Source organism: Festucalex cinctus, chromosome 2 (assembly GCF_051991245.1).
Source record: "Festucalex cinctus isolate MCC-2025b chromosome 2, RoL_Fcin_1.0, whole genome shotgun sequence".
NCBI lineage: Eukaryota > Metazoa > Chordata > Actinopteri > Syngnathiformes > Syngnathidae > Festucalex > Festucalex cinctus.
In genome coordinates, this window is record NC_135412.1 from 7,280,267 (window position 1) to 7,302,123 (window position 21,857).

Here is a 21,857-nt window from a genome sequence, read left to right on the forward strand (position 1 = left end):
TGCTGTATATATTTATTGACACAATTTCCGCTAAGGAATAGCATTGGTTGCATTTCATTAGTGGAGGTCAATGAGTAGGAGAAAAGAAAAACTACAGCCAAGTCTGTGCCTTGATTTTTCTGACCTAGCCACAAAGTAAGCACGGTAATTTAATGGTCAACACAGCGCTAGAACATTACACAGAAGATCCTTAAAGCCCATTTATGAATTTCCCAAAACTGCTGCATCAGATTTGACAATTGTAGCCAAATGTATGAAACATTCTACTTTGCTCATAAACATTAAATGCATTTTACAACTGCAGTCGAAAATAGCCATAAGAAACAACACATACAAAATCTTACAAATACATCCATCATAAATATTAAGACACCTTTTCGGCCAGCCAACAATTGAAGGACTAGCGGATAACAGAATTTGGCAGATTGACAGTAAACGGCGGCGAGTGGAACGGGAGTCTGTTTGGTTCATGTTGCTTCCTCCTCACCATCGCACCACCTGACTGTTATAGTCCTCCGTCGTGGCAAGCACCTTCACGTCCTCCTCCTGCTCGTCCTCTTCCTCGTCTCCTCCTAATCTCAGCAACTCCGCCAGGTAGGTCCTGTGCAGACTTTGCCTCTCCTTTCGCCGCCGGAGACGCTCCTCTTGACGCTGCTTTTGGCGGCTGTACTGATAGCGCTGCAGGAAAAGCTCCTTGGCGTACTCGTAGAGCTCCACGTCGAGGGCGTTCAGCCCCTCGATGCGCCACTGCGCCTTCTTGTTGATCCCCACGCTGGCAGCGCGCGTGCTGTTGATCTGCGTGAAGGGCCGAATGAAACGCAGGTTGAACGTCCGCTCGAATAAGTGCTGCGTCTTTCGCTGGTACTCGGTCAGACCGTAGAAGGCCATGTGACGCAGGTTGGCCTTGGCGCTGGCGAGCAGCACGCGGCCTCGTTCCAGCTCGTTCATGGACGACACGTTGTAGCAGCCCACGAGGCTGAGGTCAGCCAGCATGCGCACCTGCCGGTTGTTGGCGAGGTTGGAGGGGCAATTCATGAAGTCTGCCAGGCTCACGCCGGTCCAGTCGTCGCCGCTGTAGCAGGCCGGAAGTTCGTCCTGAGTGGGCGGGCGGCCGTCGCACATGTGGAGGGCGGTTTTCCAGGTGGCGCCACGTTGTACGTGCTTCCACTCGCTGAGGTAGCGTGACACGGGGTCACGTAGCATGGTGATGTAGTAGAAGTTCCTGCGAGGAAAACAGAAAGGCCAAGATGAAGTGTGTGGCATCAAGCAACAGTTTCTGATGTTTGTGTTTGATGTGTTGTGTCACCCAAGACCGATTCGTTCTTTAGCACGAATCTTTTCAGTGAACGTGAGTGAACGGGTCACTTCTTGTCAGTGATTTGTTCTTTTCTCAGTTCATTTGAGAGCAGCCACGCTCATGCCGTCAGTCCTCGCGAACGACCAATCAGAAGCTAGCGTCAGACGTGGGCGGGATTTTACTACACATGCAGCCTCACTATTGGTGTTCAGGAACGAGTCACTGAGGAAGCCTCCCGTTCACGAAGTCGTAAACGGATCAGTGAGTGAACGAGTCAGTGGGTAAACGTGTTGCCATTTCCGGCTCAAGAATGATTCAGTGAATGAGTGTGTTGCCATTTCCGGTTCACAAACGATTCGGTGAACGAATCTTTTGAACGGTTCTTTTAAGAACTCTTTCTAGTGATTCAGTTCACCTAAAAGAACTGTGATGCCCATCACTAGTTTGATGAAAGGCATCCTGCCACTACTGTTTGTACTCCATCCATCCATCCATCCATCCATCCTTCCATCCATCCATCCATCCATTTTCTTGACCGCTTATTCCTCACAAGGGTCGCGGGTGGTGCTACTCCAGTCTGCTTTGCAAGACAAAATGGCAAATAGAGACATTGAAGTGTCTTTTTTTTTTTTTCAACATTTATTAATTTTGTATTGTAAGCATGTGGGCTACAACTGCCTTTTTCCTTTCGTCTTCATTTCTAATTTAAATAAAATTGATTTTTGGAAATTAAATATCAATTCTGAATCTTAATAAATGAGAATATCGATTCTTTTATGAATCAAATTTTTTTTGGCACACACCTAATGTTTAGTAAGAGTTACTTAATATTTCCTACATGTAGTCAATCTTAGTTGCATGTAAATGTTAATTAATTAATTAATTAATTAATTAATTAATGTGATGTGCTTGATATTGAGCAGTAGAATTTACTTAGTTGAAGTGAGTGTAAATCCTTGCGAGAATTTTTTTTAAGTAAGTTTCTTCAGTGTATTAAACGTTGATATGTGTGTAGCTGGCTTTAGATTATTACAGTACCCACTTCCTCGATTTACCATTGTTTGTGTTTAGTAGATCAGTGAATGGAGTACAAGCAATAGCTGCATTTGAGAGATAAATTATATATGTAGAGTATATGAATTAGTCCTTGTCAAATAAATTTTGTTGCATTTTACATTTAGCGAACGTTGCCACCTTGAACGAACCCTGATGAACTCCGCAAACACTCGCAAACGTTCGCCCCCTGAGCGGGATAAGTAAAATGAGTCTAACATGAATTAAATTAAATGACAGCTCATATACAAATGCAAGTTTAGGACAGGAGCCAATTTGAAAGAGCTTATGCCAGTGAAACGTTGAGAGAAAGAGAGGTGAGCGAGTGCTTATTTGCTTGCTCTCTTAGATAGCGCGCAACAACTGCGTCACTCGAATGTTGCTGCTTTCAGGTTTTACTGCATTAGCAGATCTCTTTCTCTGAAGAAGTGCCTCTTGTATTCCGTTTCTTTCTATTGAGTTCAGTCGAACAAAGGATGTAGCTTGTTTTCTGAGAAAATGTCCTTTCATTTTGGAGACAGACACAGTCAAGCACCATCGTCAAAGTACGCAAATGGCGAACTGCATGCCAAGTGCAATGCTGCAGTTTTGTGTGTGTGCATATTTTGAAAACACAAGTTGTCATTCATTTGGAATTGATACAAAACTTGTCACTGTCGTATTCCATCACCAACAGTACAACAGTTTGAATACGGTAGTGCTGCACTATAAATCAAATCGTGCACCTCGCCTCCTCAGCATGAATTGCGGTAAACATGTCAAAAATGTTATTTTGAGATGGCAAGAATGCTTCAAATGTCAGCAGTTAAAGAGTGTGAGTGCATGCGGGTGTTGGGGACGGGCGCAATGTGAAGAAATTGTGTTTCTAAGGGCTCGGCAATGAAGTTGGATTGCCGCTGCCGGTTGTTTGTCATTTCCTTCAGCTGATCACGCAATCTACCTCCTCCAGAGTTCATCTCTGTAAAAGATGAACTCTGCAAGGCTATATCGTTTTTGAACTCAGCCTCCATTATTCAGTTGAGTCGAGTGATTACCAAAGCACAGCTGAGGTGACGCAAGGAGTCAGCACTCAGTATTTTTCCAAACAACATACTTAAAAAGGAAATAGAAATTGTACACAAAGATCGGGTGACCTTATGTTTATCAGTGGCAGAAACCAGAAGAAAGGTTGCACGTGTCATCCTGCAGATTACCTCTTGTGAGTTTTCAGGCAACAGCAAAACAAAGTACTTCACATTCAGAGACATTGTGAGGGGGGGGGGGGAGAAAAAGACCCATTGAAAAGCTTGACGCGTCTCTTTCCAGCACATGATGTCCTTCCTTGTATAGATGCAAATCACAGTGTGGCTGTCAGCCAAAAACACAACAAAATACATAATTAAGAATCGACACTATTTTCATTTTATTCTAAGGAATTCAAACGTGTGATCTTTCTGTAAGAAATTCAGGCCTGCCACATTTCTAATCTAGTTTGATAAAATGTCTCCAATTTAGCAACCCATATCAAACACAATATATAAATCAAATGCCATATGCTCAGCTGTATTCACTAGCCCAAGGACAACATTTAATGAGATTGATTGATGTTGTAAGAGGTGTTTATTTATTATTAAATATTAATATCATTAAAATATGTATACTTAATGTGTTTGTTATTGTGATTGTAGTTTTCAGTAGGACGGGGTATCGCCAACAACCTCACAATACGATACGTATCGCGATACATATGTATCCCAATTTTTTACATTAATTTACTTGCATTTTTATTATAACAGTCATATGTATATGTAAATGGTCTGTTTATTATGCTGGATGGCAAAAATGTTTTTGTTAGCAGCTTTTCTGGTTTACCACCAAGCGGCATGCCTGGTCTAAATGTGCACGCACTGCAGAGCATTTAGAAACATGTACCATGAAGTCTCATGCAAATTTTCGTTACTGCATTTGTTATTGGAATGTTTATTATTGAATTATTTATGTTTTCATTGTGTTTTTTAAATAATTGTAATTCTGTTATTATTATTTTGATTTTTTTTTTCCATTTTTGATAGTTGGAAGAACGCACTTTACCTCATGAGGTTAATTCATTTTTTGTTGCAACTATTGCATGTTAAAAAAAATGTTACAAAAATGTTGTACATGTTTTGTTGTTTTTCATGCTCATGGTTGCACTTTTGTTTGTGTCAAATATAGTGGCAATTAAGACTCGCAAAAAGGTGCGAGGCCGCAGCGAATTTTGCCGGGCAGTCAGGAATTTTTGCCAATGGACAGACTTGTTAATTTAACTGAGCTTCCATCGCTGCACACAGGTGCCTCAAATCGCCTCTTTTTTTTTTCTTAAGTCTTCATAAAAACCAGCAATCCAGCATCCAAACATTTTTCCATAAAACATGGGTAGGCCTAAAGCAGCGCGCGCAAACTCGTTGAACTGTGCATTGTAAAAAATAAAAATAGTGAGTCAGACTCAGCGACAGATCAGAAAATAAAAACACCATCTATACTGGTGATATTACCCTATTTGATTATCTTTCCTGTCAAGGTAAAATATTGGAAACAGCTTTTAGTAGGGGTGTGAATTGCCTCGTACCTGACGATTCGATTTGTATCACGATTCACAGGTCACGATTCGATTCGATACCGATTAATCCCGATACGAATTTCTAAGTCGATTGTTGCGATTTTTTTCATTCAAATTTAGAAAATACTAATCAGTAAGCTTGTAGAGTGTAAGATTTATATGAAAATGTATTATTTATTTATCTGAAATTTCAGTCTTATAGAGGTTGTAATCTGTTTCATGTTTAAACAGCATTAAAATAAAATATTAAGGCTTAATGTTCCGTTCATATAACATTCTTCCATGCTTAAGGTGTGAATCCTAAAAAAAAAAAAAAAAAAAAAAAAATCGATTTTGCCTATTATTGAATCGATTCGAGAATCGCGCGATGTAGTATCGCGATATATCGCCGAATCGATTTTTTTTTTTTTTAACACCCCTAGCTTTTAGTTTGTGGTGCAAGGTGATGGTTGCAAATGATTTATATACAGTAGAAACCAAAAATAGCCAAGGCAAAATGAATTATGGACTATACTAATATGGACACACATGCACACACACAAACACACTGCACTTGTTGGGAAAGAGCTTAGGCTTCACTTCCTTGTGCTAATATCAGCTGTCTAAAGATGATGACCGCAAGCCAACTGGATCAATAAAGAACCTTGCAATACTTTCCTGACACTTTCATCTTCACCTATTGCTATGATAGTAGCAAATGTCACTAAGTTCCACTTTTTGCACAAGGGATAAAGGCTGGGTCAAACGATGACGGTCAATAAGAATGGATTTATTATGAGGCCTTGTTTTTTTTTTGCCTTTTCATTTATGGCACCATGACTACACCTGTAAAAAATATCTGTAGACTTAAGAGTGAATTCCTGCAAAATCGTGACGTAAAAAAACTGTAAATACAAAAACAATAAACATTGTGTAATTTACATTAATATATAAAGTTGTTTATATTAGCACTGTTACAATTGGATCTTTTTTTAAATACTGCATGGACATTCGAGGAGATGACATGTGGATAGAAAAGAAGTGAAAAATGTTTGAAGACATAATGAAAACAAACATCAGTCAACACATTCTGCACCAGTAAGTGAGAGTATAAAGCATGCTGGCTCAACAACATGTTTTCTGAGCCAAGAGAGCAAAAAATGAAAAGCTTTTCTGAGCTTGACTTCACAAAACAGTGCCTCACTGAAGTCAAACAAATAATTCAATAATGTCAGTTTAATAGCTTATCTACAAATATGGTGTGGCAGTATATTAAAGGCATTTTACAATTGACAGAGATATACTAGATTGGATATTTTTACAATTTAAAACAGTCCATGAAAGCAGTGGCTCGGTAGACACACCAGAAAAATCGAATGTTTGTACATAAGCAATCAATTTTCCATAATATGTCCAATTTTAAACAAAAGAGTCAAAAATAGGTTTGTATTTTTGGTAACTGACTATATACATGTGCAGGCATTACGTGTTAAGAACACAAAAAAACGTAATTATATTCCCTTACATTTACAAAAAATAAAACATGTCAGATTACAGGTACATTTATTAAAAATGGCCAATTTTTGCTGGATTATAATTTCCATGTGGAGAGAGTGATGCCACTGGCCCGGTTGTTTATTTGAGCCCTCAAGCGCAACGATTGAATAAATTCACAATACGTATAGCCCCAACTCCACAACATACACAGTCGTTGCTAAGCGCTAACGGATGTCTTATCAAGGAGAGGCAGGTGAATTGCCTGTGTAATGTCTTCCAAACACGGCCAATCTAAAAGCAACACAGAGGAAATGAGTCAATTCTGGCCGTAGTTTAGCCTACGGCGGAGCTAGCTGGTAGCCCGCTGCACCGTTAACATAAGTCAGATGTTACTCTTCCATCAAAAACTACCCACATATTTACTGTTTAAACGTAATATTAGCAATAAAATTGGCTAAACTTGTGTCATTTTTGTGCAGTGGACGACGTCGTCGCATATCGTCATCTATCTATCTATCTATCTATCTATCTATCTATCTATCAATGTGAAGTGTTTCATTCAGGGACAGCCTAACTCATGCAAATAAGCAATTGTTTCAAATGTTCTTGTACCAATCAATCAACACATTAACCCAAAAACCCAAAAACCCATCAATCAATCAATCAATCAATCAATCAATCCATCCATCATTATGTCTATCTATAATTATATAATCGCTATACTGTATTACAGTAAACAAGCGGTGAGCTTGTCTCAGAACGAAAAGACCAGACAAATATATATTGTAGCGATATTTAATTTATTTTGTCTTCATTAGCATATTTAGTATTGGGGTAATCCAAAAATAAATCAGAGTGGTCAAGTTACATTACTTTAATATTATGGTGTTTGGATTATGTTGCTAAGTCCATTTTTAACAAGTTACTAGTAACTGTATCAGAACATATCGACCAGCCCACACTGCACACAACAAACGCTAAATTATTTTATTACAACAATAAAAACAGCAAAATTAATACAATTAATTAATCAAATCTGCATCTTAGACAAAAGGTGATCTTTGAAGTATATCAAAGCAGCCTGCATGCTCTCCACTCAAAAAAAAAAAAAAAAAAACCCTCTTTCATCATTTGAAAAATGATTTAGGCTATTTAATATTTCAAGATTTATTCGATTCCTTATAAAGTGTTTAATATTTCACGTGGCTTAAGGTGAAAGGGTTACACAATGCATCGGCCTTTCCCTCTGCCACAACTAGTGTTGTTCCGATACCGTTTTTTGGCCTCCGATACCGATTCCGATACCCAGCTTTGCAGTACCGATACCTAAGGTTTTTTTTCCTCAACATGAAAAAGCTGTCCTGCCATTGGTTCAGAGCATTCAAGGGCCAATAGGATATCTTAGATCGGTTTGCAGTGAACATGTCACATATCAGTGAATGTCGTGCACGATCAAGACACAAGATGCTGCATCCAAAATCCTATATTAGCCTTGAAATTAATGGTATCGGCATGTGACTTGTGAGTAGTCACCGATACCGATACCACTGTTTTAATGCAGTATCGGCACTTCTGCCGATACCAGTATCGGTATCGGAACAACACTAGCCACAACTGCACGATGTGGACTGCCTTTAAAAAAAAAGAGAGCAAAGGCAACGAACAGCAAATGATCAATATTTGCCTTGTTAATTTGTTCACTCAGCATTGGATCGAGGACACCAAGCAAAGCACACTAAAAGGCTTGACCTCAACTCATCTAGCTTATCCTCTTCAAATGGAAAGTGCAATGTGATGCTTCATGTGATCTTTCTTTCAATTTATTAAACACACACTGTCTGCCTGCCGTAACGGGAGAGGTGACATGTAAAGACAAGATTGCGCGTAAAGTCAGGGTGTTGATTAGCACTGTCACACTTAGAGCAAACCTGTTCAAGATGTTTGCGCAAAGTCGTCTCCGGGGGGGGGGGGGGGGGGAGAATTACCGGCAGACGTGACAAAAACAAAAACGCTTTGTTTACTACAACTTGCTCTCTCCAGTAACAAGGGAAACTTGACAAAAACCCTGCTTGAAATAGATAGAATATTTATATTATATGAAATCATTTTTTTGGGGGGGAAAAAAACCCACAAGGATGTGGAGAACATGCAAACTCCTCAAAGGAAGGTTCAAACCCTCAACCTCAGCACTGTAATGACAATGCGCTAACCCCTCACCCACCGTGCCACCTGCAGGGATTGCAACTTCAAAATATTCTTTAAAGATAGCCAAAATATGTAAATAGTTTTGACTATTTCAATAGGGAAGCTACTGAGCCTTTTTGAAGGTCAGAAAGACACTTAATTCTGGCTGGTGCCGTGCCTCAGGCTCTGTACCTCATGGGACCTCACTTCAGCGAGGAGCAAATAATCATCAGCATGTGTTCCTTATCTTTGGCTTATAATTAAAAACAGACCATACTTGACAGAAGAAGACTGCAAGAAGAAAACAATGAGAGGAAAAAAAGGACTTTGCTGAAGGATACATTTGCATTCAAGAGACGCGTCATCACTTGTTGACAGAGATGGGAAGTAACGAACTGTACTTGAGTAGTTTTTTCCAGTACTTTGTAATTCACTGAGTATATTTTAGAATACTTTTTACTTTTATCCGTTACATTTTAAAAACAGTATCTGTACTTATTACTTGATACATTTTCAAAACATATAATAGCTAACTAGCTGGCCACTTCCATAAGGTCAAAAAGGAGGACATCTTTTAAAAAATAAAGTATTCCCTCGCTATAACGCTGTCATGGTTCGACTCTCAGGCCTCTGTTTTTTTCTTTTTCCAGCACCCAAGTCATTGGTGGGTGTTCCCTCCACTACCGCACCTGTTCCTCATGAACGATCAATGGACTATACAAGCTACTGCGCCACCTCTGCCTACTGCCAGATTATTCATCTTGCTCACTGGGTTTGTTTGTTTTCATGTAATTTTGTACTCAGGTAGTATTTGTCATTTGTTGTGCCCTTTTTTATGTATGTAATGATAGTTTTCTAAGATAGAATCAAGGGCAGTCTTGATGTTGGACAATACTCTGGACAATTTCTATGTCATGAGAATAATCTCTCTCTTTTTTTGTAAGTTGTTGAAGGTCGTTGTTTCTTTTTCTCTTTGGAAAAATGTCAATAAATATATTGCTGGTAAAAAAAATATATAAAGTAAAAGGGGTAGGACTAGATTTTAACTTCTTCCTACTCCCTTTTGAACATGTAAACTGTGATTGATTGATTGATTGATTGATGATTTTATTGGGGTTTTCTTTTCTTTTTAATTTCTGTTTTTCTGCTGTTTGCTTGTTTATATGTTCAATAAATCAAATCAAATCAAAGTAAAAACAGATGTTCGCAAATGTCTTATTTTGGTTAAACACAGAAGATAATCAGTCTTCTTTCACGAAGGACGACAGAAATGAGTGAACATTTACTGTTTGTGCTCAAATCAGAGGATTTGGACAATTTTAAATAAATAAATAAATAAAAAATCTCCAAACAATTACTCAATTGTTGAAGCAGTTGTCGATTAATTTGATAATTGATTACTTATCCATTAATTTTGACAGCTCTAGTCGTGATCATGAAAAAGAATTTCCAATGCCGAATGTTTTTTCATGCCCAACAAATAGATTGGATTGGTCTTAGATGTTAGACGTGCGCGGAGAACTTTAAGTAACTAATAGTGAGGAACAACAATCACACAATTTTTCAGCACTTAATAGCCCTCTCTCCACTTTGAAACATAACCCATGTGGGCAATGAAGGCAGAGACACTCTTCATTCTTGTCATATAGTACAAGGTGCTATTTTGGACCAGATGGTCTAGGGGAAAAAAAAAAAAGGAAGAAGAAAAGAGGGACTGTCTGGGAATGCACGTATATAAGTGTGATGAATTTGCTGTGGTAAAAACTAGGTGACTACATGAGGGACTGCAGTCAAGACAAATAAAATTGCACCACTGGAAAAGTGACAGAGTATGTGTTTGAGGGGGGATTGTATATTCCTTGCATTCCCAGAGTGAATTTGTCTCTTTTTAACACACGTTAGACGCATAGCATTCAGGAAATCTACACTCAACATCACCCTGCTGGCTTATGTAGCTTTAGAGTCTTAGCCTTAACCTTTGCTTCACATCTTAATCTTGCATCCGTGTGAGGTGTCTGCCTAGATGTCCTCCATGTCTATATAGTGTAGATATAGGAAGAAGAAATGGGAAGCTGCAGTCAGTAAAGGTCACCTCAGCCTACGCGAATAACGGGATTTCTCAAAGGCTGCCGGAATGAGGTGCATTTTGTGCTTCGGTGCGAAAATGCATCATTACTCTAGCTCATAACCAACATTTTATATATCTCACATTACAGTATGGTGGGAGAATACATTCTTTCCAAATGTTAGTAAAAATATTAAAATAAAGACTGGGAACTTCAATCTATTCAACTGGATTTGTGAATTAATCTCCCCCTTCTTCTGCCCATGTATAATAAAATCTGACTTTGAGTGCCCCTAATCCCTCTAAGGAGTGTGGAGATTACCAAGATCCTCTGAATATCTTACATTTCTCACAACGACACAAGACCTGGCTCAGTGTCACAATGTCCAAGGGTAACTACCATTAAAAAAACAAACAACTCACCCCACATCCTACTTAACACTCATTTTTAAAATGTAATTTTAACACAATAACCTTACATAAATCCTTGCAGAGCCCCAGAAATAATGATAACTTGCCAGAGAGATGTTTTTCACTCAAAACCACCACAACAACAACAGAAAAAAATAATAATGGCTTAAATTCCAACAATGAGCAGATTCAAATTTTGTTCAAGACTAGTAATGGGAATAAAATAAACCTAAATTATTACGAATTGCCAATGTTTGGAAATGGTATATATTGACTTTCTCAGTTCAATTATCACTCCAGGAAGAAGAAATCATTTTGTAGCGCAAAGAAGACTGATTATCTTCTGTGTTTAATCAAAATAAGACATTTGTAAACAACTGTTTTTACTTTAGAAAACAATGACCGAACTGGTAACATAGTACAACATCAATCCCGTCTTTTTTTTAAAAAAAATTTATTTTTTTATTTTTTTATTTTTTTGAGAATTTTGGTCCCCACTACTGGCTGGCTGGAAAAAAAAAAAAGAGTTATTAGTGTGAAGAGACACGCACACTAACAATGCAGCTCCAGGACCTCTCAGAAATGCCTAAAATAAACTGTGGTGTCAGGTACTGTACACCTATCAACCCACAAAAGGTGACTAATCACAGCATATGCTGTAAACTCTCTCCGAAGCAGCAGTGAGTAAGAACTGAACTCAAATGTCTACGTTTCAAAAGACAGAGCTATAAAGTGCAAAATTTGCTATCTTGAGCTGTTTGTGGCAAGCAGGAACTGTTGTCAGTTACCGAGTCCGTTTCCAGTCTTGAAATCATTAAATTAGTCACTTCCATGGGAACAACATGTAAAACAAAGTTTGTTAGATTATTTAATTTGCTTTTAAAAGTGTATTTACACCAACATAACCGATATTGCTTGGATGGAAATACTGAGACGCACCTCGTAATCATGCAGTCATCCATCAAGGGGCGGGGCTAAGTATGGAAGCACTTAAAGGGCAAGTCAACCCAGAAATGTTCTTGAAAATAGTAGAGCAGCCCCTTAGTCTAAACATGGTATTCAGATTAATATTGTGTTTGTGGAATATGAATAAAGCAGCACAAGGAAATGGCCACCCCTTGAGATGGATCAAAATGGGTGCATTTTACTGCTCAACTCACATTATTATGTTGTATTTGGACTGGTGAGGGCACATACAACATATTATTGTGAAGCAAAAAATGTTGGGTTGACTTACCCTTTTGCTCCCAAAAACATAAATAATTTCTATTTAATGGTGTACCAAAGATGTATTTATGTTTGTTTGTTATGTTTTTTGTTTTTTTTTATGCTAGCGCATACAAAAGGCTTTGATGCAGCCTCTGAACCAGGGGTGGCAAACTGCGTTCCTCGAGGGCCGGTGTCCTGCAGGTTTTGCAGATTTCCCTACTCAAAGTGCAGCTGATTCCAATTAACAGGGTCGTTATCAGGTTTCTGCAGAGCTTGCTGATGAGCTGATCATGAATCAGCTGTGTTGAAGAAGGGAAATATCCAAAACCAGCAGGACTGCGGCCCTCGAGGACCCGATCTCGCCACCCCTGCCGGGTCTGAACTGAAGAGAACGGTTGAAGCAATGATAGTTATTACAAAAACGGCCAACAGATGGCAGCAGAGTATAAGAGATCAGCCAGAGCAATGTTTCAACAAGCTCTTTTTGTCAGTTTTCACCAGGAATGTGCATATTGCTGAAACTTAGCTATAGTCTAATGCTAATTGTTGCACAACGGAAACAGATAGAAATAATTTTTTTTTTATTGCTGATGAAAGAAGAGACTAATCTTTCTTTTAGTAGGTTTCGTGTTTTTATAGCATTAGAACAGAATATTCTGTGGGCCTTGCAAAATCAGTCAAAATCCAGTAAAACATTGAGTGAAGTGGGTTCCTTCAGTGATAATGGCTGGGAGTGAATGAGTTAAAATCCCTGACCTCAAGCCCATCAAAATCCTTTAGGATAAACTACAACGTAGATTATAAGATTACACTAGTGTATTTTAAGTACAGTACAATGTCAAATATACACAATTATAATTAGGGATGAAACAAGTCCTTGAGTAATTCAAGTACCTCAATTTAAAAAAAAAAAAAATGTTCAGAGAGTATCTGTTTAGTTGGCATGCAGCGTTCGGAAGACAATCAAGCCAGCCGCAGCAACACTTACGGTAACGTGGTGAGAAGGCCAATTTAAAGATAAACGTTAGCTTATTAATAAAGAATAGATGGACATCACTGCCTTTCTACTCTTATTTTGAAGTTGTTCCCAGCAGCGTGTGGTGGCGTGACGGCTGCCTTGTCTCGTCTCGTCTTCCCGACTGAAGTTGGAGCCAGTTTCTATTGCCATCACAGACTGTTGCCACCAATATCACACGTCACCCTGATATCATGTTCAATTGCTCACTAATGACGCTTAAAAAGTCTTAATTAATTACGCTGACGCTGACATACAGTATGGCGTCTGTTGTCAGTGTTAATGTGTGGCTACCAGCTAGCCGTTAAGCAATAAGTGTCTGATATAGATTTGCAAGAGCCGTCATATTTCTTTTCAAAAGCTTACCAGTCGTTCCTCCAGTCTGATACCGTTCCTTTTTCAAACATTCAAAGGATCAAAAGCAACAAATCATATTGCAGATTCAATGAGTGCATTTCAACACTGTGGGCAGTGTCGTTAAAATTAGAGAATAGTGTTTTTTTTTTTTTCTTGAGGAATTCCCAAGCTGGCCACTTAGTGAGGCAACTGCCATTTAGAGAACACACAGTGCCAGTGTAAACGAGTACAGTCCATTATGTCAAATTGACATCTATCGACTTATGGAGTGTTGATTCTGCCTTGATTCAAAGAGCATCAAATTCAATCGGATGGTTGTCTGAAGGCTGGTTAATGGATTCTTGAAAGGAAGCACTCTTGAAAGCACTGACCTCCTTTTATAGTTCCTCTTTAACGCTCTTAGGAACATATGGAGATTTGCTTTCGGAACCTTTAACACGCAGACGGCACACCTCAGAGCACCCGGCCCCGCTTAAGTGATTTACTCTGCGGGGCTTAATTCTTTGGCTTCTGTAATTACAGTGAATTGAAACAGACCTGCAGATGAGCTGGCTTCTTGAACAGTTTGCTTGGAGGCCTGCAGGCGGCCGGGGCAACAATATAAAATGTGTCAAGTGTTTTAGTAGTTCATCTTGATTTGCTTTGCGCCGTGTGTGACGTGTCAGTTTAAAGCATTTTCACGCCTTTCACGCCTAATTGCTAAAGTCATTTTTTCTGATTTTTCAGGAAACACAAAAATATGAACCATTTGCATAATGAGGAGATGATTTAGGCTAGGGGTGTCAAACATACGGCCCGCGGGCCGGATAAGGCCGGCAAAGGGGTTTAATCCGGCCCGCAAGATGACTTTGGAAAGTAAAAAAAAATTGTAATGTTGGACCAATTAAGCAGCCAGCCACAATCAAATATATAAATTTGTAATTTCGCAAACAGTGCTCAGATGAGTAATGTAACGTGCACACGGAATCGCCCTGGAAGTCATTATTTTACACACAACTTAAAGTTATCGTTTGTTTAAAAAAAAAAAAAAAAAAAAGTTTTTTTTTTTTTTTAAATCATAGATCAACATCAACGTGTTAAGTACGAGACAAATTCAATTGCTGGTAACATAAATACATATGACAGAGATTAACATCTTTATAACTTAATTAACTGTGCCACACAATGCATTCTGGGAACTATATATATCATATATATGCAAAACAGGTAGATTTAACACATCTGGAACTCATACAGGCAAAGTGTTGCCGCGTTTCATTTTCATGTTTTATTTTTTATTTTTTAAAACAATAGATTACAATTGAGCGCTGTAATTTAGGGCTGGCCCAAAAATCACAAAAAAACTGCATATAATTAAGTTTAAGTTATATAGGCCTACCATTCGTTTACCGATTCGGCCCACTTAGTAATACATTTTCCTCCATGTGGCCCCTGAGCTAATTTGAGTTTGACACCCCTGATTTAGGCAACAAAAAAAAAAAATGTTTGCAAAAACATGACTTAGGTAATTATTTTAAGAGGGTGACGATTTGCTGATAATGAGAATTATGCATCAGTATACGACTTGTTTGTACACTGTCAGTTTTACCTGCTCGCTTGTCACTTTTACATTGAAAGTCCTTTATTGTAAAAAAATAAAAAATAATAAATAAATAATAATAATAATAAATTGTATTATATTTACTAGGGGTGTTAAAAAAATCGATTCGGCGATATATCGCGATACTACATCGCGCGATTCTCGAATCGATTCAATTCAAAAGATTTTTTTTTTTTTTTTTTAAGAGCTCAGAATTGTTCATTCGGTAGTCTTACCGATTCAATGTCTTATCATCATTGCCTTTTTCTGTGTGTGTGTGTGTGTGTGTGTGTGTGTGTGTGTGTGTGTGTGAATCGATTTTTAAACTTCCATTTTTAATGGAAAAATATTCAACAAAACGTCTGACTTCGGGTTAGGATTCACACCTTGAGCATGGAAGAATGTTATATGAACAGAACATTAAGCCTTAATATTTTATTTTAATGCTGTTCAAACATGAAACAGATTACAACCTCTATAAGACTGAAATTTCAGATAAATAAATAATACATTTTCATATAAATCTTACACTCTACAAGCTTACTGATTAGTATTTTCTAAACTTGAATGGAAAAAAATCGCAACAATCGACTTATAAATTCGTATCGGGATTAATCGGTATCGAATCGTGATACGAATCGAATCGTCAGGTACTAGGCAATTCACACCCCTAATATTTACTGTTTAACGGGATTATCACCTTCTAATTTCTCACACTCCTTCAAGATCACTAATATCTGCAACTAAATTTCCCCCTCCACATGAGGTTCTCACAAACAGTGGCCTTTTTGTAAAACAGGTTGACATTTCGGTAACTGTGTTACTGTATATTTTTACATTTTAATTGCTATCAGTTTGGTCACCTTTTAAATGCATATCAATTAAATTTGATTTCTTCTGTGTGAGTTTAGATATCATCTTGAGCAACAAATGAATTAAAGGGGGGAATCATTCACTGAGTTGATAAAATTCTAAAAGGATGTTGTGCTTTTTACAACAGAACTTTAAAAATAGTGCTTATCTGCATAAGGAACGAGGGTGGTTTTAATTAATAGGTTCTCTAGTCCTAATACACACAAGGGTTGAGTGCTGATCTATAGGATGCCGCAGTGTGCAGAATGCCATTTGAAATGAAGTGGCAGCATCCTCACCTTTTTCTCTTTTGGGAATTCTTTTTGTCCCGCTTGTTCATCACCACGGGAACGCAGCTGGTGAGCTCGGTCCAGTCGGCGTGCAAGCCGCAACTCCAGCCGGTGGAGAAGCGGGAAAAGAGCCACGACTCGCTTTTGCCGGGCCGGTGACACGTGCATTTCCTCTGGCCAGGCGTGCATTCGCAGGGCTGCTCCAGCTGGATGTTCTTCACCAGGTGGCGTCCGAACGTGGTTCCTCCGGTCTTTTGGATGTGCAGGAACACCATCACGTCATCTCCGCGGATGTTAAAGTCCACGTGTCTGTCCAGGTCCCGCTCCGTGAAGTTAAACGTGAACGTGGTCTTGTCGGCGAAGTCCTCGTCCGGCTGCTGCTCCGTGCGGAGGGATGAATATTGCTCGAAAAGGCCGCTGTCTTCACGTCGGAAGTAGCAGGTGTTGCTCTCCGCGGGGCACACGTACTGGTAGCCTATCATGAAGCAGAGCACCGCAGCAATGGGGATGAAAATGAGTCTACTGAACTTCTCCTCCATGGTGCACGGAACGCTCACTCCGCGGACACAAGTGAGACGTAATCCTCCTCCCGAGCGCCTGGCATGCTGCGGTTCCGCTCCTCTCCGGCTTGGACAGGGCGGTCCCGTTAGCTGAAGTCCGCACAGCAGGTGAGCGATGCCGCCGCCGCCGCCGCCGCCGCCGCCGCTCGGGCGTCTTGCTCCGGGAAAGCTTCACTTGCCAAACTTGCTGCCGTTACGCTGTGAACAAAACGCGCGCAACTCTTACATATCGCTCTCTCCGCTTCAGTCAAGTTATGTGGCGAGCACATCACATGAGGTTGAGTTACGAGTGCGTTCGCCAGTCCTGACGAAAGTCGACTACTGTGTGTACAGGTATGTAGACTACTGTCGTGCAGTTAAAACATTGCGAGGGGAAAGCGGAAATGGATCAGTACAAGCTTCCGCTTATAGGTCCTTACAAAAATAAAATCCGTTTTATGGCAAATTCTACCCACCTTCCTCCTTACCTATAGATTTCAATCATCTATTTAAAATACCGAAACATGCACCCGTTGAGTCAGTTATACTACAATACACCTGTTGTAAAAGTGGTTCGATCCATCCATCCACAGTTCTTCAGAAATGACATCATCAAGCTAATTACTCTGAACATGCATGCTGTCCTCTCTTTATTTGTTCTTCTGTTTTTACGTTTTCCTTGGTTATGTCACCCAAACCTTGTTATCCCGTTATTGATATTTTCAGAAAAACACGTCAAAGGAAGGATTAATTTGACATTTGACATAATTAGTTTAGCTTGGAAAATGCACAAGAGCTGAAAAATACTCCTCTATATTGATATATTTCACTTTTATGGTGGCATGGGTACGCCCAAGTCCAACAAGATGCAATGTGTGTATACTCATCTGCCGGACAATAGTTCAAACAGACTTTTGACAACGAGGACAAAAAGAAAAACAATGCCAGAATGTATTTTTAAAAAAATGCAAGGGTTCAACCAGAAATGTAAAAGTAAAAAGTATACTTTGGCAGGAAATGGCTAGTCAAGTTTGGTCAAGCTCCCAGTGTCACAAGGACAGGCAGGCACATTTCAGGTGTGAGGATTGGACTATGAAAACATTTTACAGTTTGAAATGGGGCACACCACTCAGGGTGAAAGGCTGGTCATTTCCATGAGAGTCGTATTGCCCCACCCTCCAACCCAGCTAATACTCGCAGAGTCTTCCACTACGGCCAGCACTCACAAGTTAAAACGCTAATAGCACTGAGGAAATGGACCAAAGCAGAACTCTTTTTAATTATGATGGCAAGGCAGCACAAATTCATTAGAGGATTGTCCATGCGTGTGTAACTTGGGAACGATCACCAGTCGCCCACCACTTGATCCTAGTTTATATTGTACCTGACCATCAGACACGAAATGATATGGCTTCATTCGTTCAGATTTAAGGCTTAGTTGCATTCTGTTTGGTCTGGCTGTATATGTGTACAGTTCAGTCCAACATTTACACATATGACAGGCAGCAGAGTGACGTGTTGAATAAACAAGTTGACCAGCCATATTATTGTTAATAACATTTTAAAGTAATTAAATGTATGTGAAAATTGTTCATGTGATCAAATTAACTATACTTGTAGAAAAATATTGACTTTTCCCAATGCAAATGGAGAACATACATAAAATAAATATACGCTCAAATATTCATATTTTATAGCTATGTTTTTTTTCACCAGTTACCATAGCAGCTAACACAGCTAGCATGTATACTTGAGTAAAAAATTCTAACTTTAACATTCCTTTGCAACCAGGTTATTTGCAACCATGTCACTGTAATTAGAGTAATGCAACAATTAAATTAGTATTCAAATAAAATGTTGCTTTCTACGGCTTTCATGTGCTTATTCTCTTATTTCATGGAGGAGCCAGAATGTACCTTCCCACCTTCCAAAACGTGCATTTGATGAGGCAAAATTGTCCATAGTATAGTAGAGCGGGAATGGTTGTGTGTCTACATGTGCCCGATATGACTGACTGGATGGATGGATGTATGGATGGATGGATGGACGGACGGATGGATGGATGGAAAACATCTCTTAGCATTCACATGCTATTTCTGATGTAATTGAAAACTGTTTAGGATTGAGTCAATTCAGGTCTGTAAATCCGGCAAAACGTATCATTGAATGAAATCAGACACAACAGGTGCGCCAGAAAATGTGTAATTAAGTACTTCAAGTTTTTCATCATGTAGTATCTGCTTTTACTTTGAAGCCCAGCTGCATTTCAGTTCCCATTTGTTCAGGCCGACTTGACTCTACATATGTGCTGTCATCTGTCCTCGCTGCCAAGCTGGTGATGCAATCTCATCTCTAATCACATCCATGCCGCATACACACACAGGCACGCATACTGTACGTACATGCACACACACGCACACAACAATCACAAACACAAGACAACACACAAGACACATGATATTTTGTATTCCACTAATGTGTAAATTCAATCTTACACCAAAATTCATAATGGCGTCAATTTTCAAGCTACTGTATATTATTAGTTTGTCTTGGGCATGTGATGTTGCATAGTGCTGGCATCAGGCACATTTATTTTTTCATAAACCCATACTATTGGTCAGTCCATGTGTGCTATTTTCACCAATTATTGCTCAATATAAAGTGGTGAAACTGAATTGCTCTCTTTGACGATGCAATGTTAACGGGTCAGCAAATATGAACTTTTTTTTGTCTCCTGAAAAGTGATGATTTTGGAGGAACAAGGATTGAGCATACACCAGCGATAATCACGTTGAATGACCAAGACTGTTTTTACTTTTTTTTCCTCTCCATTTCCACTTCCAACTTAATGCGTCATTCAGACCATATGAAACACATTCTCAGATAGGCTCAGCAGTTCAGTACCATGGACAGTTTCTATCTAATTGAGTCAATAAGTTGTGTGAGTGGGCTCTCGTCACCAATAGATTGTGAACATGTGACTGACATGCACAGAGCACCAGTAATGGATCAACTTTAAGCTTTAAGTGATCAAAAAGCCATTGCTTTTTGCCCAAGATCCCCCATCACGTTTTCTGTTATGCGTCTTTTGAGTACCGAGAAGTGCACTATAATACACAAATCAAATGTATAATCAGGGGATTTAACCAGGCCGCTCTTTGTATTCTTTTACATCCCCTTTCAGCTCTCATGCCCCCTGACATTGGCATAATCTGGATACTGAGGTCCACCTCTCCTTGCGTCTGAATAGAGCCCAAAATCCATATGAGCAAAACCATTAGGGATGTTCGATACCACTTTTTTTCCAGACCGATACTCACACCCTCAGTACTCACCGATACCAATATCAACTACCGATACCAGTAGTACATTTTGACAAATAAAAAGAATCACTAAAAGATATTTTTAAACAAATATATTTCCTTTAATTTTGACCCAAAAAAAACAGTACAGTCACTCTTCAATAGTCTTAATGCTCAAAATAAAACACAAAAATGCTCTTTTATTTTAAGATTCACAATTTTGAAGTATTTCCAAACCGGTGCATTTTTGGTTTAAGAACTGTTACAGACAAGGAGGGTTCACTTAACGTCTTCCCCCTCTGCCATCGGTCGCTTGTACTCGTCTGCGTCACGAGTACTCGAGTACTTGAAAAAAGGCAGGTATCGGCCCGATACCGATACCTGGTATCGGTACTCGCCCATCCCTAAAAACCATGGTAAGGAACGTGAAATGAATGTGCCAAGGAATGGACAGGATGGAACATTTGCAAAACTTCATGCCCAAATGACTTATTAGATAAGAAATTATTTTGTCCTTAAAATCCTGAGTCTGCATGTACTTTAAGTGCATTTATATTCCATTCCATTTTGCAGTAGAATAATTTCCCATAAATAGCCCATTCCCCAACGGGACACAATCTGCATTGTTTTGTGCGGCAAAATAGAAGTGGTAATGAGCTGGCTGTGAAGTTTAGATATTTACAAGTTCTCTCAGAAGGAAGTAGAAGCTCATGTTGTCTGGTACATTCAAGTTTGCACTGATTACAATTAGCCAGCATCAAAGCGTTCACTTTGCAACTGGCTTTTTGCTACCCTGTTTCCAAAAAAAAGGGCCAGTCTCAAGAGGGATGTGGAGAGAGGAGGAGTAAGGGGACTCACGTTCAAAGAAGTATCTATCCAACATGTCCCAAATGTGTTGTTATCAAGTATTTCGGTGACATGCCGAATGTTGAGCCATTGTTGAGCTGTTGACTGCCGGTAGCCACAGAGATGTATCACCATACAGTGAAGATGTAGAAGCTGAAGCAACATAAGCATTATTACTTAGTACTGCTTGTCACATATTATTACATGTGAAGTGTTTTATTAATTTAATATTCAATGTTAATAATGCTTAACTTGCTGCATATCTTGATTAATATTAAAAAATTGAAACGCATATGCAAACATTTAATCGCACCTTCTTAAACATCATTAATGTAAAGGTAGTTTTTGAGAGCGTCTTTTTTTTTTTTGACACTTTTATGAAGATAGAATCAGTAATGGTTTTATGAATAAACTATTTACGCTTCCATTATTTCCCAAAGGGAATTTTCTTTTTTAAATTTAATAAAAATTCAAGCTAGTTCAATTCAAGTAGTTAGTTGCATACCGTTGCAAGCTACTACAGCAATCAGAATGAGAAAATGTGTTTTTGTTGATTTTTGGTGAATATTTTTGGAGATTTTTGTCCCTTAAATGTCGCCAACGTGTCCAAAATGAGAGGTATGATAAAAATTCAAGCTGTTATAGTCAGTTGCACACTATTGCAAGCTACTACAGCAATCAGAATGAGAAAATGTGTTTTTGTTGATTTTTGGTGAATATTTTTGGACATTTATGGTGATTTTTGTCCCTTGAATGTCGCCAGCGTGTCCATAATGAGAGGTATGATAAAAATTCAAGCTGTAG

General features: G+C 38.9%; 2 protein-coding genes across 2 annotated transcripts in view; one reads left to right on the top strand and one right to left on the bottom strand.

Annotated features, from left to right (window-relative positions):
- Nucleotides 1-17,430, bottom strand: LOC144013535 (heparan-sulfate 6-O-sulfotransferase 3-B-like). The gene is made up of 2 exons (XM_077512537.1): nucleotides 16,376-17,430; nucleotides 1-1,222 (listed from the first exon to the last, which is right to left on the bottom strand). Exons 1-2 carry the CDS (start codon nucleotides 16,903-16,905, stop codon nucleotides 484-486), a joined length of 1,269 nt encoding a protein of 422 aa, XP_077368663.1. The 5' UTR covers nucleotides 16,906-17,430; the 3' UTR covers nucleotides 1-483.
- dzip1 (DAZ interacting zinc finger protein 1) overlaps nucleotides 16,744-21,857 on the top strand; it is a 21,478-nt gene continuing 16,364 nt past the window's right edge. The window contains exon 1 of the mRNA XM_077512535.1: nucleotides 16,744-17,034. The gene's annotated coding sequence lies outside the window, so the exon portion shown is untranslated. The remainder of the gene's footprint in view (nucleotides 17,035-21,857) is intronic.

Excerpts from the sequence above, each read along its gene's own strand:
- LOC144013535 (XM_077512537.1), bottom strand. The coding sequence starts at position 16,905 with ATGGAGGAGAAGTTCAGTAGACTCATTTTCATCCCCATTGCTGCGGTG. Across the intron at positions 1,223-16,375 it reads AATTCCCAAAAGAGAAAAAG|GAACTTCTACTACATCACCA; the intron begins GTGAGGATGCTG and ends TTTTCCTCGCAG.